Source organism: Phoca vitulina, unplaced genomic scaffold (genome assembly GCF_004348235.1).
Source record: "Phoca vitulina isolate PV1807 unplaced genomic scaffold, GSC_HSeal_1.0 scaffold21, whole genome shotgun sequence".
In the NCBI taxonomy this organism is placed as follows: domain Eukaryota; kingdom Metazoa; phylum Chordata; class Mammalia; order Carnivora; family Phocidae; genus Phoca; species Phoca vitulina.
In genome coordinates, this window is record NW_022589724.1 from 16,075,677 (window position 1) to 16,101,955 (window position 26,279).

At 50.9% G+C, this 26,279-nt stretch overlaps 1 protein-coding gene across 1 annotated transcript in view; it reads left to right on the plus strand.

Moving 5' to 3' along the window:
- PAPPA (pappalysin 1) overlaps positions 1 to 26,279 on the plus strand; it is a gene marked incomplete at its 5' end in the record, with an annotated part of 238,201 nt that overhangs the window by 147,258 nt on the left and 64,664 nt on the right. Inside the window, 3 exons of the mRNA XM_032418990.1 lie at positions 19,609 to 19,722; positions 20,623 to 20,758; positions 22,993 to 23,206. Of these exons, the coding sequence (XP_032274881.1) occupies positions 19,609 to 19,722; positions 20,623 to 20,758; positions 22,993 to 23,206 (464 nt within the window). The remainder of the gene's footprint in view (positions 1 to 19,608; positions 19,723 to 20,622; positions 20,759 to 22,992; positions 23,207 to 26,279) is intronic.

The window sequence follows — 26,279 nt, forward strand, 5'->3', positions numbered from 1 at the left end:
CAGACCCTTTACAAGGGCTTTAAAGCACATGATCAAACTGAGAAGTTTCCCTGCCCTCTCACAGTGAAGAAACTGAGGCTCAGGGAGCCGAAGCACCTCACCCACGGCACTCCTCCCCTTTCCTTCTGCCTTTCCTCACGCCACCCTACCGGCACTGCAGGGAAAGAGCCTCCCCGGGAAAGTGTGCCCAGAGCAGCAATTCTCCAGTGCTGTTTAGATGATCTGATTTGCAAAGGACAGAGGGAAATCTTGGCCTCAACCCCCCAGCGGTGAGGTCACTTCTGAGCATTCTCCTTTTCTTGCACGTACCTTCACCAAAGCGTGCCTCTCTCCTCACTGGTGAAATGGGACAGCATCTGCCCGTGGTGGAAGGAGGAGGACAGGCGAAAGGAACACACTGACATTTCAGAGAAGATTCCAAGCAGTTTTCCCAAATACCCATGGGATGTGCTTTCTCCTGGTGGTTTATGAATAATTTTTCAAGAGCACATGTGCGAGTCATCTAAGGAGACAGAACAGAAAGTCCCATGGCCCGTTACAGCCTGTCCCATTGATGTGGGGCACCAGAACCCCCTCCAGGAGAATCAGAAACAGCGCCTGCATCGGAACGGAGCCCCTGGGCTGGTCGCTGTGACCGCCCTAAATTTGTCATGGCAGCCTCGGCCTGGCAGGGACTTGAAGTCGGCAGAATTATTCACGATCCCCGCAGAGGCGGCCACCACCAGACTCTCCTCCCAGCCCTCTCCCCTCCCCTCCCTCCTTCACTCCTTCACTCCTTCTCTCTGTTGGTATTTATTCCAACTTAAGAAATGCCAGGCATCACGACTGGCCCTGAAAAGCTTTGGATGAGGAGAGTTTTAAAGAAAACAAGGTGAAATTTAGGATCACGTTCATGTGATTTTGGGCTCTGGGGCCCACCACTTCCTGGCCCTCTCACTTGGGGCACGCCAGTTCTCTTGGCTCCTGCCCAACTTCCCATCCATAAACTAGCAGTAATAATACGTATATGGCAGGTACCTATCAGGGGTGAGACAGTGGATCCAGAACTGTGGTTTTTTCCTTCTGAGAGCAACTGAGAGATTTTTCTAATGAAATGCTTCTTCCTGCCTATGAAGTTTTAGCAGTTGAAGCATCCAGTTAGGAATGACTGAGTGTGGTTATTTATTTTTTTTTAAGGCATACTCTTTGGGGCACAAGTTGAGAGAGAGACTTTGAGTCTCTTGGTCTTACTCCACTTAACGAAGAATTGACTTTGCTTCAACAGCTTCCCCCAACCTCTCAAGCCCCTATCTGCTCTGAAATGATTCTGCTCTCTGGATTGAGAATCAGTAGAATCGTGTTGTCCGCCTACTATGTCCAAAGCATCATTTTCAAAAGCTGTGGGCGGAGGTCGAGACCAAGCCGTGAACCCTGGCCCTCGAGCAGCCTGCGTGGAAGAAAGGACAGGGACCCTGAAATCGGACAGGCCAGAAGTTGGCCGGGTGCCGTGACCCATGGACAAAGTCAGCTGGCCTCAGAGGGCCGTCCGTGGAGGGGGTGGTCGGTGCGTGGGGGGGCTGGCGCCTGTGTGCAGAAGGGGGTCCGTGGCCAGCCCTCAAAGGCGAGCACCAGCCACGTCCTGAACGGCCGGGATGGTGCCACGTGGAGCAGGGAGGGCCTGGTTTGAGGAACGAGTCTTCATCTCTTGCTTGGCAGTGGCCTCCTGACTCGGAGCCCAAGAACAAGCATGGCTCTGTGGTTTGGGGCTGCTTCCACCGGTTTTCTGCGGAGAGCAGCCCTGGCCCTGTCAACCCAGCCCACTGCCCCTCTAGGAAGATTCCTTTGTCTTCCCTGCAAGCCTGTCCCGCTCCGGTCGTCAGGGCTCCACGTCTTCTTTCCCCACTCTCAGACTCAGGACCAGACTCCTTCCTTCTTTCCATCCCTGGCATTCACTCAGGGCCCCTTGGGACCCCTCTCCATCCTTGCTGTTCATTTTCATTTCTTTCTTCTCTTCCTTTTTTTTTTTTTTTAATTGTTTCTGTTTTAAGTGGGGGCACCGGCGTGTAGCCAGCGTGGCCTTTGCTGTGTAATTTAGTTTCATGTTCTGTACCCAAGAAACATGTAAAAAATGTAAACAGCGTTCACCCTCCGGGGCGGCAGTGCGCTTGGGAAGCAGCAACCAGTCAGGCTTGCTGAGCCCGCTGCTTTGGCAGTATTGAATTCTGTCCCCAAAACCACATGCTCATTTCCCTATGTCTGAAAGTAAACTTTCTCAAGCCAGGCCCAAGGGATGGGGTTCTGAGGGGAGCTGAGGTTTGGCTGCGCCCAGGATTTTGTTTTTGTGTGTGTGTTGCAAGCCCCCTGCTCCCACCCCATCCCACCAGCCTTACTTTGTGAAGTCGCCTGGGTGTGTTATCTATAGACCTAGACCCGAAAAAGGGCCTTCCACCCTCTCTTCCACCCCCAGCCCTGGGTTTCTTCAAACTCCCCTAATGTTTCAGCCAGATCCGAGTCCCAGGAGGTCCCGGGTACATTTGTGCACGGTCCTTTTCCAGGGAGGGATGGGCTCCTCCGGGCTTGGGAGAGGTGCCCCTGCCCAGAGGCATGCTTCTGTGCCAGGCTGGTCCCACAGAGATTTCCTGGGCTCCTGCCCTCCCCGGGGCCCTTGCCCACACCGGACCTATCCGTGCAGCTGGTGGACAGGCGCGCTTGGCTGGTATCTGCATCTCTCTCCGTCCTGGGTCACAGCAGAATTTGGCCAGCAGATCTGGTCTGCTGGCAGGATCCGGCTTTCAGGAATGCAGCTGCTGCCTGAGTGATAGTCAGGTCTGCAGGGCTGCCTGGGAGCAAGGGGTCCGGGGAAGCAGAGAAACTGGCAGGTGTCGGGGAGCTAGGGGCAGGGGCTTGACGTTCCAGAGAAGGTAGACCTTAGGAGCCCAGGCTCCAGAGCAGCTGTCCCAATAGAACTGTCAATGCCAGTAGACGTGTTCTATATGTGCACCGTCCGATAGCGTAGCCCCTAGCCACCTGTCGAAATGTGGCTCGCAAAACCGAGCAACTGTTCATTTTACTTAATTTCTGTTTAAGTAGCCCTGTGGGGATAGTGGGCTACCTGTTAGACAGGGCTGATCTAGAGTCTGTCACATCTCGGAGCTACCACGTACAGGGAGGTCTCAGGGGGAGTTACTCAGCCTTCTCATCTGTACAGTGGGGGCAGTAAGCGGTAATTGTGAGAATTCCAGAAAATAGCACATGTAACGCACTTGGAACGGTGCTTGACCTAGAGTAACTGCCACCTGAATTCGTTCAGTTCAGTCATTGCATTTACATCCTTTTAACCAACCTGGGGAGTAGGAACCACGTTCCCGTTTCATAAATGTGGAAGCAGAGGTTCACACATGGTGGGACAGGAGTCAATCCGGTTCTTCCAGGGTCCACACCACCTGTCCCAATCAGTTGTTTAAAAATAATATTTATCTCTTTTCCAGAGTGAGATAGGACATGTTAATCTTTTTTTGTGAAACAGTGTCTTAACTTTTAAAATGTGCATATACCTTCAACAGAGGAGTTTTGCCCTTGGAGTACATTTTCCATAATTCACCATAAATATGGGTCTCTGTGATCTCTCACCTGCCAAGCTTTCTGTATGGCTTCCTCTGGTCTGTAACATCCAAAGGCCTGAGCAGGCAGGGCCATGCACGACCCTTGCCAGCTCCTGTGCATAGCTCACTGCCTGACAGGGGCGCTCCAGGCAGAACGGGCGGCTGGCAATCTCCAGACAGGCCCTGGGGTTTCCATTTCTCCCGCCTGAGGGAACCATCGTGCACCTGCCCACCTCTTGGAGGCTGAACTATCCTTCAAGGCCTAGCTCAAATGGCGTCTCCTCCATATGGCCACCTCTGAACACCCACCCATGTGCAGCCTTCACTCTTCTGATATCACATAGCCCTTCTGGAACCATCCAATGACCCAGAGCACGAGCTGCCTTCTGCCTTGCATTTCCTGCATCCACAGCTTTTCATACCAAATGCCCCGTGAGCAGCTAAGGATTCGGGCTCTATCTTTAACATTTAAGGATTTCCTGTGCCGACCATAGGGTTTGCTGCCCGGAAAGTACTCAGAGGGTGCTTCTGGATTCACTGAATGAGGCCGTTGGAAACAAATGTCTGCTGAGTGATGTCTCCTTTATGATTGGTTTAAATATACAAATCAGTGTCTGTAAGTGATTCCCTTGTGGGGGAGGGCGTAGTCCCCTGATACGTGCAGTGGGTGACCAGAGTGAGGGAGGGCCTTCTTAAGTCCCCTGCTTTGTCCCCTCCATTGCCGACGGGGTGCGTGCCATCATGTGAGTTGGGGGAAGGGGTCCTGAAAGCCCACCCTGGGCCCCAGACTGAAATTTTCTCTGCTGCTCTGTGCCTCCACGAGCCCCCACCGCTCCAGAATGTTAGCCGCACAAGCGCATTGGTCTTCGTTGTTTCCAAGATGAAAAAGAGGGCCCAGCACAAAGTAGGCGTGTGGTAAATATTTATGACTGAAGCTGCACTTTGCTCTGTTCACAGCTTTGTGCAGAAAGTAGGAAACAGCTTCCGGAAGCTGGGATGCCGGGTAAAGGCTCTACCCTTTTGCGTCTTCTTCTTCCGGGGAGAGATTGGTGTCTCAGTGAGGTCCCAGTGAGTAGATGACTATAGAGGTTGATGGAACCATAAGGGACTGTCTTTTTGGCTTGTGAGCCTGGCTTACCCTCTGGAGGTCTCCCAGTGAGAGGCCCAGCAGAGGAGAGTATGAAAGGGAAAGAGATGGACTGGAGGGAGGAAGACTAGGTGGAGGGAGGCGGAAGAGGGATACAGAGTTAAGGGGGAGGGGGGAGCGGTGACTCAGCAATAATAAAGGACAGTGAAGGGAGGAACCTGATGGTCATGACAACAGTTGATCACAAGGACAGGAGTCAAGTGAATGGCAGGCGAGCCATAGGGGCTCCACCCAAAGCCCCTTGCTGTTCTGGAGCATATACACCTGCCAGCCACTCTGTGAGGCAGCCGCTCACTCCCTCGTTTACAGAGGAGTAAATTGAGACTCACAGAGGTTAAGTAACTTACCCAAGTTTCTGCAGCTGGCCCAGGGGTGGAGCAGGGAAATCTCAGGTTGGAACCCAAGCCTGTCTTCCTCTACAGCCTGGAAGAAAGAAGTAGGGAGGGATGAAGTAGGGACATGTTAATTGTATGTCTAGCAGGTGGGGCATGCCGGAACGTTTGCATGTGTAGGGGTCCTTCTCCAGGGGAGGTACGAGCATCTCATTTTGCAGTGGAGCAGTGTAACCCTCCCAAAGGGTTCAAGGTCATGCTGTCAGCACAGGGCAGCAGCTGAGATCCCAGCCCACATCCCTTTGACTTTAAGATGTGTGTGACTTCCACCACTCAGTGGAAGGTTCAGGGACATGGCAGGTGGAGGGATGGTCGAAGAGTTCATATTGTGGGTCCCAGATCCTGCTGCTTTTTTGACACTCTGCTTTCGTGCAGATGTGTGCTGCCTCGGCCACCCCTGGGGGAAAGCACCACTCTGCACGCTCTCTGTCCCCCAGAGTAACCTGCTCGTGGGGTGCTGGACATGTAAGTCAGCAGTGGCCATTGGGCACTTAGTGGGCAGAGCCCCCAGGTTGCATGTCACAGTCACCGGCCCTACCTCTGAAATCTGGAGGGCCAGGCCAGAGAGCAATGCTGCCCTTGTCCTTGAGAACGAGAGCCCCTATTTGAGCTTCAGGCTCAGCAGGACACTGTTAAAAGCCAAAGCAATCCCCGTCCTCTTGTTCCTTGCATAAGTCAGTGCCCGGCATCCTTTGGGGCCTCTTTCTAGGAGAAATCAAGCTCAAGACTGCCTGGGGAAGAGCACTGCCTGCTCTTCAAAAGCAAAGACAAGGGAGCCAATCACTCCGCGGTTTCCAGCCCTGGCTCCCCAGGGTTATAGGAGGGGATGAGGGAATCCTGAGCACTGCAGTGAGACCCCAGGGACGGTGCACTTAGTGTGGCCATCTTGGCATCAGGTGGGGGTTCCCTGCAGGGCATGTGACTCGGACTTCATCGTGGACACAACTTAGAACACACAGGTCTTAATTAGGAAAGCTGGAGAAGAAGAGGAAGGAATGGGGAGCGCGAGGAAAAACAAAAAAGAACGACCTGGAAACTCCTAGTTTTATGAACTCGCGAAAGTCTTGTTCTTTCAACACACAGATGTTTTTAAGTGAAAAATCACTCCTCTGACCTTTCTTGAATAGGCCTACGTGGTCAAAACTGCCATTAACCACTGTTCAACTAGCTTGGATGTGGTCAGCGCTCTTCTGGTTAACCCGTGAACATCTCAGGGCTCCCGGAGAGAGGCCAAGAAGAGGTCTACAGGATGCCTAAGACATACCGCTTGGGTCTGTGTGGCTCTGAGCTGAGTGGTGGAGACTTCCGTGTTGCAGGACTTTGCTCCAGAGCCGGCTATGTTCTCCACTCGAGAGCCAGGAGAGAGGGCATTTTGGATGGAAGCTACCTGGAGTTGTGTTCTCTGGGCTTTGGTTTCTGATTCTCCGTAGGTGGTTTCCGGGTGCCAGATTTAAAGCAGACAAGCATTGCCCAGTCCAATTCTAGAGTCACGGTATCTCAGTATTCTGGGCTACCACTGGAAGTGCTTCATGTTCAGTGTACTTCTCCAGAACTGGCAATACCTCTGGGCTCTGAAATAAAAATCGTGGTGCTTCTGGATTCCGATCTGGAGTTGGTAGTGTCATAGGATTTTCATCTTTCGCCGGCAGCGTCTCTGTTCCCATCTCGAGTTGAATTAATACTTCAGTTAAAGCTAACAGTGCCCCTTGATCTGATCCAGAGTCTACGCTGCTTTTACCGATCCTGATCTGGAATTGATGAAATTGCATGAATGGCTTTCAGTACAAAGGCTGGGAAAAAAAAAAAAAAAAGATTTGGCAACACAGAAAGATAGCGGCATGCTTTTAAAAAGCCGTGTGCTCAGAACTGTGCTTGCAGCAAGATCTGCATCTCGAACTTTGTCCTTCATGCTTCTGCTGTTGACATCATCTGGGAAACTGGGTTTGTCATGGCTCAGCTGTGGCCCGTTTTCCCCCTTTTCTTGCCTCTGCTCTGGCCTCTGCTCTCCAGAGCCCATGTGACGTTAGGAGTTTGCGTTTCGGACCTGGCCCTCAGATACAGATTGCCCTGGAAACTTTCTTCCTCCGTGCCCCTCCCTCGGCCCGAACATACCTCAAACACAGATCCAACTGCACTGTTCTCTGAGTATCTGCTTCTAGAGCCCCTTATCTCCCCCTCCCCCCATGGGAGCTATTTGTGAGAAGGGGTTTTACCTTTATTGCCTTTTAAATCTGGGATCCATCTCCACCCTGTAGACCAAGGTGAATAAGGAACCTACGTGTAGTAAGTGCTATGTAACTGTACATTGAATTAAGTGAATAAGTGAATGAATGAATGAATGAATGGAGAAAGAAATAGAAAAATTCGAGGTTTGGCTGGAAAAAAAAAAATCTGAGTCTCCCAAAAGAAAACTGAGATCTCTGGGAGCCCCTAAACCCCAGCCTCTCAGCCCTTAAGAATTTCAAGAAGGTCCCCGCACGCACTCTCCTAACCCCGTCAGCATCTTGCCGTTGGAGGAGGCACATGTGCCGTGAAGTCACCCGCGGACCATCTGGCTGGGGATCCCGTGTTTCCTCTGCGACGGGAGATTACGTAAGCTGGACAGCATCCTCCAGATGTTAGCAGTTTCTGCTCATTTTTTTTCCCTCCCTTCTCAACAACAATAATAATCATTAAAACAAACAGAGGCCTCATCCCCTACCCACACCCCTGAAATTACAAACAGGTGGACCCAGATGCCCTTCCCCTCCAAAGGCCTCCCGGTTCCTCAGCGAGGCCGGCCCTGCGCTGAGCCGGACAGGACAGCCAGGCGAGCTGCCCCGGGGCTTGGGCCACAGGCCTCAGCAAGGGGGACGTGGGCCGTGTCATGAGAAGTCCCTGTGCTGGGCTTTCCCTCTCCCGGGCTCCCACCCCTAAAGCCTTGGCCTCCAAGTTAAATGGATGTATTTTGGAAGACTAGGTGGCTTAAGAGATTAGTAATGAGATCCCAAGTCTTTCACTGCTGGGTCAGGAGTTCAGAGGCGGGCCTGGGTGACTGGTGAATGGCATAATTACGGAGCCGGGAGCAGGCCTACGGAGGGCCCGTGTGAAATGAGCCCAGCCAGGCCTTTCAAGGGGTGGGGGGGCTGTCAGCAGCACAAAAGCCGACCGCCGCATCCGACAGTAATCACTCTCCCTTGTTAGAGGATTTACTAGCTGGAGAAGCTCGAGCCCCTGCCCAGTGCGTCCTCGGAACGGCTGTCTGGGCTCCAGCGATGGGTACAGCCCAATGCCTGGCTCGCCTGTGCATAAGGTGGGGAGAAGCAGCTCACCCCTTGGGGTGGGACTGTGCGGACTAACGCTTCATACCGTATGAACTGGTGACCAGTGTCATTATTCGTAATTTGTAACCCGATTATGTCTCACTTGGCCTCAGTTTCCCCATCTAAAAATGGGTAAATGTGAAGCTCCCCTCCAGCGTGACACGGGCTGCATTTACTGGAGGTGAAAGCAGCTGGGGCATCACCATCACTGCCTCATGCTCACCATTCATACACCGTGACCTTCAGTACCCTCCCCTGTATCGCGGGAGATAGACGTGGAGTACCCGGGGCCAGCAGGCATCACACCCGGCCCTCAGCAGCCTCGACAGGTGTGGCTTTGGCATGCTCTGAATCTGTAGAGTAATCGAGGGCGGTGATGCCCACCTCCCAGGAATGCGAGGATCTGCACGTGGAACACGGTCGCTGGTTTCAACTTGGCCTTGCCACCTCTCACGGATGCTTTCTCAGGTCCCTTGAATAAACTTTACCTTTAGAAGAAGGTTAGGGCATCCGGTTTCCGTCCCCTAGAACCATAGAATTGATCGTGAATCATTTCTCCTCCAAGGAATGTAGTTTCACTGTTAAAGCGTTAATGTGCTACAGAACAGGGATGTCTTCAGTGAGTTCTACGTCTGTTCCGCTCCAAAGCCTAGCTGCTTCTCCACGGTCATTTAGATCAGGCTAGGGGTTTGGACCCTAAACCTCAGGATTCCGGACACGTGGGAAGGTGCACAAGGCCCCAAGATCTTAGATCCCTCTGGAGTGTGCAATACCTAATGTGTTAGGGACAGACCTCGGGGGTGTTGAGGGGCTAGTCACCCCAGGGCAGAGCCCCAAGGCTGGAGGGCATCAAATGCCAAGCGATCTTATCTGCAAGTGTCTCCTGGGTGGAGGCCTTGAGGTCCACTGCTATTTCCAGAGCTCTGGGTGCTAGGAAGGAGGCATCTCTCCACTCTGCACACCCCTCTGTACACAGGAAATTCAGCTTTGCTTGATTGTCTGTCCATGCCAAATAATAAATCTCGAAATTGAAAGAAAAGCAGTCCACTCCTCCCCCCTCCTCTCTATCTCTATAAGGCAGGCATCAAAGGGGAAGGCTGCTCTGGAGGCCTGGGGAAAGTGATAATTGTTTCTAATGGTCGCTACAAGAAAGCCTGGCTTTTCTTCCTCTCTCTCTCTCTCTCTCTCTTTCTCTGTGTGCGTGTGTGTGTGTGTGTGTCTTTCTGTCTGTTTCTGTCTCTATCTTTTTTCAGTGCTATTAAGTATGTAAAAAGGAGGTCAGAAGAGGGGATTGGAGATGTGTGTGTGTGTTTATCTGTCAAACCTCAGTTGCCCTTAAAGTTCTGTATGTTCAGGGGGTCAGTTTGGAATGAGGGGCAAAGGGAAGTCAGGATGGACGTGGGAGTGAAGAGAGGATTCCAGTGCTCTGCAGCCAGGAGAATCTCGATGTTTGGGTTTCCAGTGTTCATATATATATATATATATGGTCAAATAAGACCAGGCATGTGAAACACTTGTTAGAATGCCTGATACAGGTTTCCTCCGCTCTCCGAAAGCAGGGTGCTCTTGCGACACCTTTTGTAAGACAAATGGCATAAAGCAAAGAAGCAAATGCTGTTAATTTATAGGACAGAATTTTTGAGTGTTCCCAGACCCCCAAAATAGTCTCTTTTAGGCTTTTCTGATTCCTGAGGCCACATCTCTCTAACGAAGGCACAAAATAAATCGAGATCAAGCACAGATGCTCACAGGCACAGGCCAAAGCTCTGGTGGCTTGATCCTGAGATGCTGAGTGTAGTTCTGGAGAAGCCCCTAGTGGCGCGGCTCTCACTCCTTGGGATGCACACTGCTTCTGTAAGACTTGCCGCAAACAAACCCTGAACGCTGTTCTTGCTTTTTGCCTTCTTTCATAAAAGTGAAAATCCTCTTTCGATTTCTTTTGGTTAATGAGAACAGGTACCAATTCAGGCGTTTCCTACAAGCAAAGGGGTGCAACGTGAACTTTGGAAAAGCGGGGCATATCTGTATATAGTAAAGGACCAACAACATTGTTCTTGTTGGTAATTCATTCTTTTATTCAACTAGTCTTGGCTTTAGTGCTTACTTTAGGCTTTTCACTGCTCTTAATACTGAAGATGTAAAAGACAGTGAGCTAACAGCCAAGTTCAAGGATTGCAAATAGGTTCATCTCCTAGGCCAATCCTGACCAATGGTGAGTGGCTTGCCGTAGTGTTTTATTAAGATGGATTCTGGGGTCTCCACTCAGGGCAGCAGCATGCACCATTTAATTGATGGTGTCTGTCCCGAGCAAGGGCTTAGGGGAAGACAGCACTGATGTGTGCCTCAACTGGTTCAAGAGTCTCGAGGGCCTGCGTCCTCCCTGTTAACGATCAGCCTATTTCTCATCGAGGAAGTAGAGGTAATATTAATACCTTCCTCAAAGGGTGGTTCTAAGAATTAAATAATGGAATTGGACAGGCTCTGCTGTGCATGAGAGTAATGGGAGAAATCACTGCAAATACCAGGTATTACTGCCATCATCATATTTGTTGCCCATTAACTGCGTGGGAGCCTGGGTGGTGGACAGGTCTGGCCATTTAGTGCTCATGAATGAATTCAGGGTCTCCTGGGGCCTTCTCTGTACCATGTTGCTGTTCCCATGTCCACACCCTGGGCTTCTGGATCAAATATGTCAGCCCTGAACCACGTGTTTGGCCTTGGAGAAGCCACCTTAGTTCAATATGGCAGCATTCACCGAGCCACGCCTAGTGACCTGCACTAGACACCAGTGAAGAGGAGAGAGAAATCGGGCACAAGCACTGCCCTTGACTCAAGCATGGAGACACATGGACAGACAAGAAACCACAGGAGGGGTGACCAAAAGCTACTGGGGAGTCTCCACCCATGGGGTGAGAAGTACAGGGACCTTGAGTCAGATCACTTGGCTTTGACTCTTAAGCTGAGAGCAAGTGCCCCGTGCCTTCCAAACCTTGGACTCTTATCTCTCAAACGGGGACAAAAATGCTTATTCCTCCCAGTTATGGCAAGATGATACCTGGGCAGCATCAGTACTGTGGACTGTCTCTGAGAGTCGGTGCCCTTTCCCTCCCGTAGCAGAGCACTGAGGAGGGAGCACCATGTTCTGGAAGGGAGAGCCACACTGGCTTTACGGAGGTGGCTTTATTGCACCTGGCCCACTCAGTGTTATGGTCTCCGTGGCCTGACCCGTGGTCTCCCAGCCGGCTTGCCCTCCCGCCATCTCCATATCAAGGAGTCCTGCCTGTGGCCTCTTACAACCTTGCAGTTCTTGGGGAAATAGCTCGGCATTGGATCTACAAGCCTGAACGTTAAAATGTGGCCCAAGTGGAAATATTTGGAAACACTACCTGGGGTGTGCGTGTGCGTGTGTGTGCGTGCGTGCAGGTGCGTGTACGCACTTGTGCATTCCCCCATGCTCCCCCTTCCTATTCCTTTTCCTCTCTTTTTCTATGAGCCCCATTCCCAGGTCCCTTTGGGGTTGAAAGAGGAAATTGGAGAGGACGGGCCAGAGATTTGAAGAGCACCTCTTCCCTCCTGTGATTGACAAAAGGGCATGTAGATCTGTAAAAGCGAAATTCAATAGAAACCTCATGGCATCTCCCCTGTGTGGGAAAATACCAGAACTCCCGCTCCCCCTGCTCTCCCTCTGTCTCCCCGCCTTTGTGTACGACGTGTGTGGGTAGAAGATAAACTGGATTTAAAAAACCCTTTGAAAGCAAGACATCGTTAACTCCTCTAATTGAAAGCAGTCTTCGGCAAAGGGGGAGTTTGGAGGCGGGTGCTGGATGGAGTGGCTGGTGGTGCGTGGAGTGGACAAGAGCCCCTAAGTCCTGGGGCCACAGAGGCCTCTGTGTCTGTCAGCCCAGGCAACCCCAGTCACCACCAGACATCCTGGCCCGTCCCAGAGGAGCTTGCGGCCCGGCGGTCTCTCCCATCCCCAATGGGCCCTGTTCCCCATCTCTCTGTCAGATGTGATGGCTGGAATCAGATCTCTGAGGATACCCCCAGCACAAATATCCAGTGATCTCAAAGCTTTGGGGGAAGAACCAGCTCTTTGTCACATGCCTGAAAAGAAAAGAAAACAGAAAACACATTGCCTGAATGGCTACAGTAAATGTTTACGTTACCCCTCTGGTGTTCGTAGAAAGGTGGCTGTGAAATTAGCCTTCCAGAGACCAGAGACATGGGGTCCAGGAGCTGACTCAGGGGCTGACAGAACAATCCCACTTCGTGAGAGAGTCTCTCTCCTGCAGCATTCACCAGGAAGAGGCTGGGAGAGAAAAGCTGGCAGAATGTCAGAACTGAAAAGCCTTTTAGGGATTCATCTTATTCTGTCCTTCTGCACATGGGAAGGACGAGTGTCAGAAGAAGTAAGCAGGTGGGTCAGCTCTAGCAGCGAAGCCTCTTGCCTGGCAACCCAGGGCTCTTTCGACCACATCACCCACCCTGGGGCAGCCCTGTAGGGGCCTGCTCTGGGCTGCTGAAGCAACTTCTGTTCAGGAGAAATCCCAAGTCCATCCTCCATGACCCTGAGAGATAGGCAAGCAACCGTTTTCAAGGCAGCCTTAATCTACCATTAAGAGTGTGGGCTGAGTTTGTGCCTTAGCATTGAATCCTGGTTCCTCTAACGAGCTGTGTGACCTTAGGCAAGGTACGGGGGCCTGGAGTCCTTATCTATAAAATGGGTATAATCATAGTACCTCCCTGACAGAGTTGTCATGAGGCCTGCATGATCTAGTACGTATGGAGACCTTAACAAAGCGCCCAGCCTAGGACAGGCACCCCCTAGCTGCTACCGCTCGTGCTGGGACTCTTGTTCTCGGGGCACCTACTGCGTCCTGGGGCTGGGCGATCGGCTAGGATTGACATGAGCATGAATAAAGCATGCTTCTCACCTTGGAAGTCTTCAGAATTTCAAGGGATAAGACTGGGCTCTAAACAACCATAATCCAACCTGACAAGCGCTGTAACCAAGGTATATAAAGAGCTATATGAACACAAGAGAGAGCAATTAATTCTGCCTGGGGGGGGGGGGCGGTGAGCAAAGGGGCTTTCAGAGGAGGGGTGATATTTGAGACTGGCTTTGAAGTGTGTGTAGTATTTCACAAAATGGGCAGCCAGTGCGGCGGAGGGGGGCAGGGGGCCGGAGAAGTCTGGGCACAGACATCGTGGTGGTGGAGTCCAGGGCATGGGAGGGAAAGCATCCCTCGGGGAGAAGGGAAGCACCACTGTGCACGCGTGCGGATGCCCACCTGCTGCGTGGGGAGGGGAGGGGGGAGGAGGAACAGCCACTGGCAATGAAGGTCGTGATGGGGCTGAAACCGGCTCCCGAAGGCCTTTGCAAGCTGTGTCTGGGAAACCTCCCATCCCGTGGTCCCTGGGCAGCCATGGAGGGGGTGATAAGTAGCGGGGCAACAGGATTAGTTCTTCACATTGGCAGGGTAATTATGAGGACCTTGGAGCAGGGAGAGCAGGTGGAACAACTAGAGGCAAAGAGAGGGGTAGCTGGTGCCTTCCTATCCATCAGACGAAGGGGAGGTTTTGACCAAGACAGGCACACAGAATATGGCATCGGAGGGATCAGAGTCTGGCTTCTGGCCGTCCTACACAACTGGATAGATGATCTTAAAGTGGTTGTTTAAAGTCTCATCAGAAAAGTGGGACGATGATTCCAACCTCTGTGAGCATAAATGACATTGTGACCTTGAGACCCGTGGTGGATGTTATGACTGTGGGTGTCCTTAAGCTCCTGGGGTACTTAGGGGTCATTCCATGCAACTACTGTATTTCACAGATGGGGCAGCTGAGGGTGGGGGAGATGTCCAGCTAGTAAGGATGTAGCCAGAACTGATCCAGGTCTCCTGTTGCCCATGGAGGGTGTTTGGTGTAAGCAAATCTCTGAAGGTAATGGGGTGTCTAAGGCATTGTGCTAAAGACCAAGTGGGAAAGCAGTCTCCTACTCCTCAGGTCCTGCAGGTGTTAAGATGGGACTGGAGGGCAGTGGTTCCTCGGCTTCCATCAAAGACCTAGAGCTGGGCTTCTCCTGGAGAAAGGAGTGGCATGGGCACCCGAATTCCTGTCTGCTCTTTCTGCCATGAGTTCTTGGGGAAGAGGGAGACATCTCACTGGAGGTGGGTCTACACACAAAAAAAGTAGGATTGAGGGGCTCCTGCCTGGCTCAGTCAGAAGAGCATGCGACTCTTGAGCTCAGGGCCTTGAGTTTGAGCCCCACACTGGGTATAGAGCTTACTAAAATAATAAACTTTTTAAGAAAAAAAGTAGGATCGAGGGGGTGCCAAACATAGATGAGGAAAAAAGCACCAGTTCCTGAAGCCAGAAAATTCTGCATTTAAATAGCGATTTTGCCACCTACTTGCTGTGTTATGTTGTACAAGACAGCCCACCCTTCCTTGAGCCCGGCAAAAGGAATGGTCTCAGTAGATAACTCTTCAATTCCCTCTGAGTCGGGAACTCTAAATCAGAAAGCTTATAGACGTTGCTACTTAGAGGAAAAAGGAGGAAGTATAGCCAGACATTTTCTCCTGGCAATGGGGAAGAGCTGTCCAAAAGTCAATTGAGCTGCCTATAAACGGAAGTGAGTTCTCTGGCTCTGAAGTAATCAAGAAGATACTGGGTAATCCCACCTCCAACCCTGAGAATACCTAAGGGAGGGTGCTTGCCAGCCCAACCATGTCTGCTCTTTGCCTAGCATCATTACATGAATTTCTCTCCCCCCCCCCCCCACACCTGAACTGGCTCACTTATTTTATTAATGTATTTGTTCATCCAATGAATATCAGTATTTTAGTCATTCAAAATATTACTGTATCTCACCTTATTGTGACAAAAAAGTTAACAAAAGATCTACCTTTTTTTAAAAGATTTTATTTATTTGAGAGAGAGAGAGAGAACAGGGGTGGGGCGAGAGGGAGAGGAAGAGAGAGAATCCCAAGCAGACTTCCTGCGAGCATGGAGCCCGACTTAGGGCTTGATCTCAGGACCCCGAGATCACAACCTGAGCCAAAATTGAGAGTCAGACACTTAACTCACTGAGCCACTCAGGCACCCTGAGATCTACCTTCTTAACAAATTTTTTTGTGTACAATAAAGTATTGTTGACTACAGGTACAAAAGACTTCTAGAACTGAATCATCTGGCTTACCTGAAACTTGATGTCTGTTGATTAGCAACTACCTTTCCCACCCTTCCCCAGCCCTTGGCAACAACCACTATTCCGCTCATCAATTCTGTGATTTTGACTACTTTAGATACCTCCTATAAGTGGAATAATGGAATTATTATTGGAAATTATTAATGGAAAAAGTGGAATATTTGTCCTTTCATGGCTGCCTTATTTTACTTAGCATGATGTTCTCAAGGTTCATCTTTACTGTCACATATGGTAGGGTTTCTTTTTTAAAGCTGAATGACATTCCATTGTATCAGTAGATCCCATTTTGTTCATCCATTAACCTCTTGATGGACCTTGAGTTTGTTTCCGCATCTTGGCTATTGTGAATAATGCTGCACCAGACATGGGAGTGGGCAAGGCAGAAAGGCAGGTTCCAGCTGGGAGACCCCCTCTTCATCTGTCTAGGGGAACCTGAAGCCTAGAGGCTGCCCAGGTTTTTGGAGCCCCCTATATGTGTTGCACAAGGTGGAGTGATGTGAAGAGACAGATCGTAGCATAACAGAGAGGGTAGAAGGTTGCTACGTTCATCCCGCCGACAGCTCTGGGGAGGGTTGTTGGCATCATCAGAAGGACTTGTGTGTGCAAGAGTGGATAATCTGAGGGAGAGAAGAATGGCTCACGTGAGATCTGAGAGGTGCAGATGGGGAAGAGGGAGAGGTTGGGAAGATAGGGAGGCCACTGGAGCCAGCGACAGTGGAGAAACTAGAGGAAGGGAGATAATGAGTGAGACAGAACTCGCTTCCTGGGGTTGCTGGGGGAGATTGAGTCCCCATGGAGTGTGGGATGTAACTCTCCTGCTTGTTCCCCCACGAATGTTCAGGAAAATCTAAATTGTTCAGTAATCCTTTATGCAGTCAGACTGGCTTTTTTTGGAAGGTGCAAAGAAGTGAGTGGATGAAAACAGAGCATCCGCAGAGAATCAGTCACCTTGGGATCACACTTGTATCCCTAGTGACCAACCTTGTGGCCAAGGGCAAAGCTCTTTTTCTCTCAGGGATGTGGAGCCTGGTCTACAACCATATACCCTCAGTAAATGGCTGCTGAATGAGCAGAATCCACAAGGTCTGTAAAAGCGGGAGGCTTGTGTGTGTTTCCTTCACCTTTCCCCTGCAGCCCGCTCCCCCCAGCCTCCCCAGGAACATAGATGGTTTTAAGATCAACTGGGGCTTTGGGCAAAGGTTCAGCTGGATTTGTTTGTTCCTCTCTGATCTGCTTTGACTGTCCCTGGTCAGGATCGCAGCCAGCTTGAAACAAACACAATCCAAATAGGAAAACAGGAGAATAAAATAACAGCAGTATGTACCTCTAAAGCCCTGTCTAGTGCTGATAGAGCTGATGAGATAAGAGAAAATTGTATTTAAACAATAAGAGGGGCTTTGTTCACGTCTTAGACTTCTCTGACCGTGAATGTTTTAGATGCAGAGATAAGCGCCCCCCGCCCAGCACTCCAGAGATGTGCTCCACCACACTCTGCTGGGGACAGGCAGCTCAGAACACAGGGGAAAGAATTCCAAAATGATACATGTCCAATTGCTGGCCTGGATTTCAAATGCCATGGATAGTTTATGCAAAGTCTCGCACTGTTGTAAAATGTAACACAATCCACTGGCAGATCTGCCTAAGCTCTGTCCCAGTTGTTTTTGAGAAAAATAAATAAACTTGAAGACATCTTCCAGCCTATTAAAGTGGCTGCTTTGCCCATAGTCTCCTTGGTATTGGGCTTCTAAAGATTTGAATATCAGAAGCCATCACCTGCTTCTGGCCAATGAGATGTTTGATTCTTGGCACCTCTACTCTCCTTAAGATGTTACCTGTGATATTCAGGACCCACTGGTTTCTCGGAGAGGGGGAGGGGAACTTTGGCAAGAAACAGGTTGCAATACTTTTCAATGTTCTTAAAGCAGTGAAGCTCATTTCTTAAAGGAAACATTACATGGCAGCTCAATATCTAGGACAGATGAGTGGAGATGGTACAGGTAAAGCAGTAGAGAAGGAAGGAAGCAGATCTCACATCCTGACCCGCAGGCAGACACCTCCAAGGAATCCCTGAAAACCCATGACTAATCCAACATTCAAATGTCAAAGATAAACCAAGATCTCCTTAAATGAGGCCAGCATGCCACTGCAGAACTTTCTGGGTGACTGATCTGTGGTTCTCCAAAGTTGGCTAAGCGACTTATCTTCCTCTGTTTGGGGTTTCAAGAATGAATTGATGAAGATGCTAACAGTAGGGGACACTGGATGAAGCATACTTAGAGGACTCCATATTACCTTTGCAACTTTTCTGTAACTATAATATCACTCCAATACAAAAAAAAGCTCATTAAAAAAAAAAAAAAACACTGATGATTGCAGTTGTAGATTACAACACAGGCATCATGCATTTTTCTTGAGTTTGACTAGTGAATTTGATATATGACTTTTCTACTCTTGTTTTTAATTCTTCTGTACTCATTTATCAAAATCTCTGGGCAATATATGGTCTTGCTTTGTGTGATTTTTATAAGTGACATCATATTGTAGTTGTCCATTTATGCCTTGTTCCTTTTGTTTTGCTTTGTTTTTACTCAGTGTTACGCTTTTGCAATCTCTTCACTGATGTCTTGAGCTCAGGAGTAGGGCTTCCGTTCTGAGCGGCCAGGACCCATACTGGACCTGACATTAAATATTTCTAGTATCATCCCTGTATATGAATCTAATTCAGGCCTCTTAAGTCTTTTGCTGTATAGAAATCTGTCACATGAATATTTCTTACCTGATGCATCCCTTCCCCAACAGATGAACATATAAACTATTTCCGATCTTTTGCCACTACAAATATTGCTGGAATAGGTATCCTTGAATATAATTTTTTTCTTTTTTTCCCTTTTTTGTTTGTTTTACATGTATGTTTACTGTGATCGATATTAGATTATCTTTTGTTTTTGTTTTTTTTTTTTTTTAATGGCTTTCCAGAGCCTTAGAGTTTGCCAGGTCAGCCTTTCTCAGGTGAGTATAGGGAGACCTGCCTATGTCTAGGGTATAGGGAGACCCAAATCCACAGGGGAGTGTTGAGAGAGAAGCCACGTTCAAGGTCAGAGGGAAAACACAAACGTGAGATGGCCTTCCGCAAAAGATCTGACCAATCTCAGGAACAAGCCAGTTGCTCCTAGCTTTTTCCATCATGGAACTTTTCTGTTTTCTGCTGTATGGTTTCCAGTTGTGTATGCGGGTGTGGTGCCTTGATGGACATCTACACTCATTGTCCACTGCAAGCTCCCCGCGTCTGTCTCGTCCCACGGTGCTGGGCGAATAGCCATCTCCCAACAAATAGGACTCCGATAAGAGAATGAACTGAGGAATGAAATGACATTTGGATACACAGTATGCACGCGTACGCAGCACACACACACGCACACACACACACTCTGTCTTTGGGGGATATGCCTTTCTCTGTCCTTAATACAGCTCTGAGCATAATGTACAGATTTGTTCTAAAATGGCCTGCTTGCAATTCACGACTCGATGATATCCCACCCCTGATCCTGCATTTTCTGCCACCTTCCCCAAGCAAGCTCTAAGAGTACCAGGCAGCTTAGCACACCCTGAGCATTCTAGATTTCTCCATTCCTCTGAGCCTTTTCTCCTGCTCCCTGCACCCGCAGTGCCCTTCCCCTGTGTCCGCTCTGTTCTTTAAGATCCAGCTCAGATGCCAACTCCTCCAGCATTTGTCCCCGTGAGCATTTCTCTGTCACCTCTACCACCAAAACATGTTCTCTGTTCTGTCCTTCACAGTGTTGAGGACTCCCTGTTCTACAGTAGAATGTGGGCTCCTGGAGCAGCCTCCAGTCTGTGCATCCCTGTTTTCTCCTGCAGTGCCCAGAACAAAATAGGTGGATAGTAAAGGTGCATCTAATTGAATTTAGTTCAACTGCTGAGACCCTCTAAAAACATTTTTTTCTTTATCTCTTCCCAGGTGTGTCGAACGAAGGTGATAGATCTCAGTGAAGGCATTTCCCAGCATGCCTGGTACCCTTGTACCATCAGCTACTCGTACTCCCAGATGGCTCAGACCACTTTCTGGCTCCGGGTAAGCCAAAGTTTTACGAGCCTTAGAATCTCCAGCAGTGGCCCCCAGGAAGCACCAACTCCCATGACCCTTTTGCAAGATGGTTTGTCTCCCCACTGAGGGTGTTAATTGTAAGGACAGAGAACAAAACACTTAGCAGTAGGAGGCTCCCTGAAATAGAATCCCTTCATCGTGCACGGAATGCCCCTTGTCCTTCTTGTTTTGGCAAAGACTTTGGAAACCTTTTGTCTGCCTGGAACCTTCTGTTCATCATTCAAGGCCTTTAAGATTGTCTTCTCCTCCTTGAAGTCTTAACTGATCCCACAGAGAAGTGACTGTTCTCTCCCTTCTAGTCCTGTACATGTCCGGTCATCTGTCGGAAGGTGCTTGTCACATGGTATTATATCACTGTATTTAGGCCCATCTTCCTAAGGATTATGGATTGTGTTTGCATGTCACTGACCCACTTTGAACTCCACAGTCTGCAGAAATGCAAGGGCTGGGTCTTACTTTGCTTTGTCTCCTTCATGCCTCACACAGAGGCTAGCATGGAGAAGTGACAAATAATAGTAACACCTTTTTTTGTGGTTTTAGGATGTGCCAGACACTTTGTTCCCATTATCTTACTGGGAGCTCGCAGCCACCCTGTGATTCAGTTATTTACTTAATATATCACTTAGATGTGAGGGAACTTAGGCCCAGAGAGGCAGAGTGACCACTCCCTGTCACACAGCTCAGCAGGCGCAGAGCCAAGTTGGGACAGAGTTTCTGAACTTCAGAGCCTGTGTTCTTCACTGCCTCCCTATTCCCATCATGGACCCATGATGAGTGGTGCAGGCCCTGAAATGGAAGATGCTCCTTGAAACCCCTGCCCCGTAGCCTGAGCGAGTGAGTGACCCTCCTGTGCCTTCTGCATTTCAGGCATACTTTTCTCAGCCAATGGTTGCCGCAGCTGTCATCGTCCACCTGGTGACTGATGGCACCTATTATGGGGACCAGAAGCAGGAGACGATCAGTGTCCAGCTATTTGATACCAAAGATCAGAGCCACGATCTCGGTGAGCACGTTCTCATGCAGATGGCTCTTGGTTCAAGGAACAGCCGAGAGCTAGTTCTTCCTCCACCTTTCCTCTTTCTTGCTTCTCTGGCATTCTGCTTGCCTTCAAGTCAGGAGGCTTTTGTGTATCCAGAGAAACCTGGATGTGGCAGATATGGGGATCAGGGGCCGCTGTCCAAGTCCTCCCTTCAAGAGCTCCCTTCTGCCAGGCACCTTCAATCTCAGGCGCCCCATCTGATCCTCAAAAGACCCCGGGAAGGAGACTGAGAAAAGGCCCTTTGTCCAGGTATCAGTGCCTGAGACCCCCAGGAGAGGCATTGAGAGACCCCGGGGAGAGAGGAGAGGAGCCAGGTCTTTGGAATCACGGCCATGGCTCTTTCCGCTGTACCCCGAGGCATCCCCTGTGCCCCACAGTGGAACCTGTGTCTGCACACCACCTGCGGGGCTCCCCACGGGAGGAGGAATGAGGAAAGGCCGGGACTGGGAAGGCAGGTAAAGAGCCAGGTCCTGCGTGCCGAGAAGCTGCCTCCACACAGGGCTGGTGGGGAGGACGAGACCAGAGTTGTCACTTGCACACCCTTCTGTGCACCCACGTGTGCACGGGGCAGAGGGGAGAGCCCCAGCTCCGGAGCCAACGGCCCGGGCTTCAGTCCTGTCCCTGCCACTCGCTCGGCTCAAGAAGGGGCACACTTCTCTGGACCTCAAAGCCCCTCATGTGGCATCTTGCTCTCCTCTTAGGCACAATGGGGACAACGGTGCCACTTCATCGTCAGAGCGAGATTGAGAGAGATTCTATGAGCTATTCCTTAGGGCTGTTGTGACGGTGCCCAGCACGAGACCCAGCACTAGGAAAGTCCTGTTATCCGTCCCACATTCGCACCACACCTCCAGGTGTTTGGAATCCCAGGCCAGCCCTGAAGGCTGGGCTTCCGAGCTATACATGCACCATTCTACAGAGAGCTCGGTTCGAAGCCCCGTATGAAGCCAGCAGGCAAGGGGTCATCACAGGGTCAAGCAGAAGCCAAGGGAGCAGGGAGAGGATTTTGTTTTTATGTTTACTTATTTAGTTTTAGAGGCAAGGCAGGGGGACATATGAATAAGGAAGAGAAGAAAAAACCCTCTGGACTTATCTGGATTCCGGAGAAATTTCCCTAAATGAGAAGCAAATATTTTCCTAGCTGTCCTGGCACTGCAGAGAGCTCGGAGGCGTGGGGGGAGGTCCAGTTCCACAGAAGCTGCTGGGATCCCGTGACTCAGTGTCTGAGGCTTCCACGTGTCCCCGTCCCTCCCCGCAGTGTCCCCTGGCCTCTGTCCTCTGTATCCTGCCACCCCCTGGGGAGCCTTTGCTGTTCTCAGGGACCAGAGAAGGGTGCCTTCTGGATGGGGAGCTGAACGTCCCCAACAGCGCAGGCCTGCCAGGATGTGCTTAGGATCAGCCCCAAGTTTAGATGCAGAAACTGAGTTTTAGGAGCTTGCCGGAGTCACATCGTTAGGTAGGCTAAGTCGTGATGTGAACCGAGGTCCACCAGACCCCAAAGGAAGTGTCTATTTTTCCAACTCCATTCCACCCCATCGTTCCCTTCCCTCTTCTGGGTGTGCCCCTCCTCTCTGCCCCCTCCCATCCTCCTTGAAGCCTGGGGACCTGTTCCCCGTTCTAGAAAGAACCAAGGGCTTTGGGATGGGGTAAGCCTGGTCTACATGGCTGGCTGTTCTGGGCGCCTCTGGAAAACCACTTCCCGCCCTTGATTCCCAGCGTTACCTCTGCAGCCTGGCTACCGAGGTCCGGACCTCACAGGACTGCTGCTGGGTTCCTGGATTAAAAACGAGGGCAGCCTGTTGCTGTGAATGATTTGTACCATCTCTGTGGCTGACTGGGAAGAAAGCCTGAAAACTAGCAGCTTGGGCCATCGAGCCTGAAGGCAATGTGGGAGGGTGGTGAGGGCCAGCCATGCTTGTGTGAGGGGTGGCCACTGGGGGAGGGAGAGAGGCTGTGGGCGCTAGGTGAAGGGAAAGCTTAGGGGGTGGGAGGCAAAGGGATTGGAAAGATTTGGAACCAAGAGAAAAAGGCAGACAAAGAAACTTTCAATCAAACTCAAAATCCCCACTGGCCACCCAATGGTGCTTTTGTGCAGTGACATGAAAGGGTCTGGGGGCTTCGGGAAGGGCCCGTTGGGGAGGGCGTGACTGGCCTTGAGTAATGAGCCTGGCCCCTCGGCCCTCTGTCTCTCCTGACAGGCCTCCATGTCCTGAGCTGCAGGAACAATCCCCTGATTATCCCCGTGGTGCATGACCTCAGCCAGCCCTTCTACCATAGCCGGGCGGTCCGCGTGAGCTTCAGTTCACCCCTGGTCGCCGTCTCGGGGGTGGCCCTCCGCTCCTTCGACAACTTTGACCCCGTCACCCTGAGCAGCTGCCAGAGAGGGGAGACCTACAGCTCTGCCGAACAGAGGTAAGGGACCCGGGGTCTGATTGCCCGGGGCCGTTTGCTAGCCAGAAGCAGATGGAGGAATTCTGCAACTGCGTAGACATGCGTGTGGCTGTGAAAAGTCTGTGTGTTCTCCCTGCTCCATCCTCTGGCCTCTGGCCGCCTCTGCCTCTGGGCCTGGGAGGCCCACACGTCCTCTCTGGATTCCAGGGGCCAGGGAGGGAAGCAGGAATGCGCGCTGGTGGAAAGTCTCCCTCACCTGGCTCGCAGTCCTAGCGCTGACAATGGCTTGCTCGTGTGGTAAACATCACTTTCCCTCTCTGGGTCTCAGCATCCACATCTGGACAAAGAGAAGAGAGGTGGATTAACTCTCCTGCAGCTCTGAAATACTGGAGTAATTATTTAGGGGGATGGAGGGAGCCTGGTATTTGCTTCATCCCAGTTCACCGTATTCCAGTGATGGGGAAATCTCTGCGTCTTCCCTAAACCCAGCTCCTGAGATCCCCCCAGCGGTCTCAGAGTCTCTGATAATGGCGTGGCCTCACTCCATCCATGCCTCTGATCTGGTGTCGTTTATGCCCCTTGTCTGGAGCTAAGAGAGAATGGTGTTTCCTGGCAAGAATAGGAGTTTGGGTGATACTCTTACCTGGGTCTGAACGTGCCCCTTCTCGCCTGTGTGTCCATGACAAGTCATTCACTTTTCTGAGTCTCGCTTTCCTATTTTTGAATAAACGGACAATAATATCTACCCCACCAGGGGGTCATGAGGGCTAAATGGTGCGCCACAGGTGAAGGTCCTCTTGGAGACCATGAGACACCGTGCCAAGGTGATGTATTAATACAGAATATTTATGGTCACTTTCTGATCTGATGGGGGTGCTTCTCTGCCTCAGACTCTGCATGAAGCTCTTAGAGCTGGAGGAAGCTCTGGACATCATCTAGGACATCCAGAGGGTCCAAACTCCTACGTTACCCTCCAGAATTCTAGGGCCCCCAGAGGGGAAGGGCTGGTCCATGCTCGCACAGCACCTCTCAAGTTTGTTTAATGAGATCCAGAAGGAAAAAGAGAGACTGAGGCGGGGATGGGGGTCTCGTCTCGGTGGGCTCCCCCAGAGTAAGGCCCTCTGAAAGGCGATCTGGCCCTGCCCTCTGTACCTGGGAGCCAGGAGAGGAAAGGGTTGGGGCGGGGCGGGGAGACACTGCCTTTCCCACGCCCCTGCCACCACAGGGGACACAAAAGGTGGTTGCAAAACCCACATTGTTTTGCACCCACTGTCTCTAGTTCTGTTGTGCAAAGTCTGTTGCAATCGTTCGGAGGCAAAAGAGCTCCTTAAATATAAATATAAATATATTTCATACTAAAAGGGCTTTTTCATCCCTGGCTCTCCAGACTATAAAAATAAGTTGATTCTCAGAACCCAGGGAAACAATGTCAATGGGAAATGTAAATCCATTAGACCTTTTCTGCAATGCTTTCTTTCCCGTCCTTAACCAGCCACCGGGACCACGGGCGAGTTGACGGAGGCCAGCACTGGCTTCTTTGAAATCTTAATTAACAGTTCCTGTGCTCGAAGTAAACAGAAATGTTTAACCTCAGAAACAAATCAATTGTTTAGCATTTGTTGAGTTCTTTGGTGGCAGAAGAGCACCGGGCGGGGACTCACTGGTTGTATGACTATGAGCCAGTCACTCCGCCTCTCTGGGCCTCAGTGTCCCCATCCATGGGATGATGGTGATGGATTGGATGTTCTCTCTGGTTCCTTCCACTTCTGACATTCTGTGCTTCCCAAGAGCTGGGAGGAGTGAGAGGGTGGGGGAAGGAACCAACATGCACTTCATCAGCTTATATCATTATTTTATTTCATGATCACACCTGTCCTGTGAGGTGTGGACAAGAGACAGTGAGTCAAGGCCGTCCGGGCAGTAGGGAGGCAAAATCCTGCTTTGTCTGCCCCTGAAAGCCACAAGGTCCCCATCGAAGCCAAGTACATCCAGGAGAGAAGGGGACTTGCCCTGGCTGCTCATGTGTGAGCATTTAGTGAGGGGGACGCTGGAGGTGAGGGGACTGTGGCTCTGAGGGCCTCTGTGGCTCGGCCCTGAGCGTGGACCTGGCTGAGACGGGCTGAGCCCCCAGTGCCACAGCTACAGGGGTGGGGGTGGGGTACTGGGGGCCCCTCCTGAATGCTCCAGGGAACCGGGGGTGAGGAAGGAGGAGCTGCTCCTGGAGAGCAGAAGGGGCACACACCCAGTCAGGACTGCACAAATGTGCAAATGGATTAAAACAAGCAAACTGGGAGGAGGGAAAAGAAAAATAAGCAACAACTGTAAAAAGCCACGGGATGTTTTTCTTCATTCTCAAAACACCAAGGTAAATAGCATCACTTTTTATAGCACACATTTCAGCTGGCTCTGGCAGAAACAGCCCACTTGCCTCTCAGCTGTTTCCCAGGTAGCGAGAGGGGCCGACCTTGCCTCCCCAGCCTCCAGCCCTCCGCCCCTCATCTCCCCTCCCCACTCGTCCTCTTTCTTGCTGCCTCTGTGCCTTCCCCGCCATCTCCACCCGCTCAGCCTCCTCTCCCACCCTTTGCCCCTTCTCATCTTCATTCTCCTCTCCGGAGAGCGTGATACCTAGTGGGCTGCCCGGGGAGGAGCATCACTACAGCAAAGTCAATCCAGGCGGTGTGTTCTGACCTAGATTCAAGGGTCTCCAGGCCCCGTGCAGCACCTACACTAAATTCAGAGGCCCACAAAAACAGGATCAGGTTTCAAGGGAGAGGTCCAGTGGAGAAATTCTAGCCAAATCCCAGCACCACACCTAGGGGAAGGGGGAATGTTTGGGGGGCTTAGCGATGGTGGCGAGGAAGGTAAGAGGCTTCCGGTGAGAAAAGCAACAGTCTTGGATTGAGGCTCCTGTGTGTCTCTCACACACACACGTACACACGCACACACATGCACACACACTATCCTATGGTACTAAACAGAGATTGACCAGCTTATTATAAAATTCAGTGGGCCGTGTGCTTACACAATTAGTAAACTCCCTTCCTCTCTCCCTTCCCTTCCCTTCCCTTCCCTTCCCTTCCCTTCCCTTCCCTTC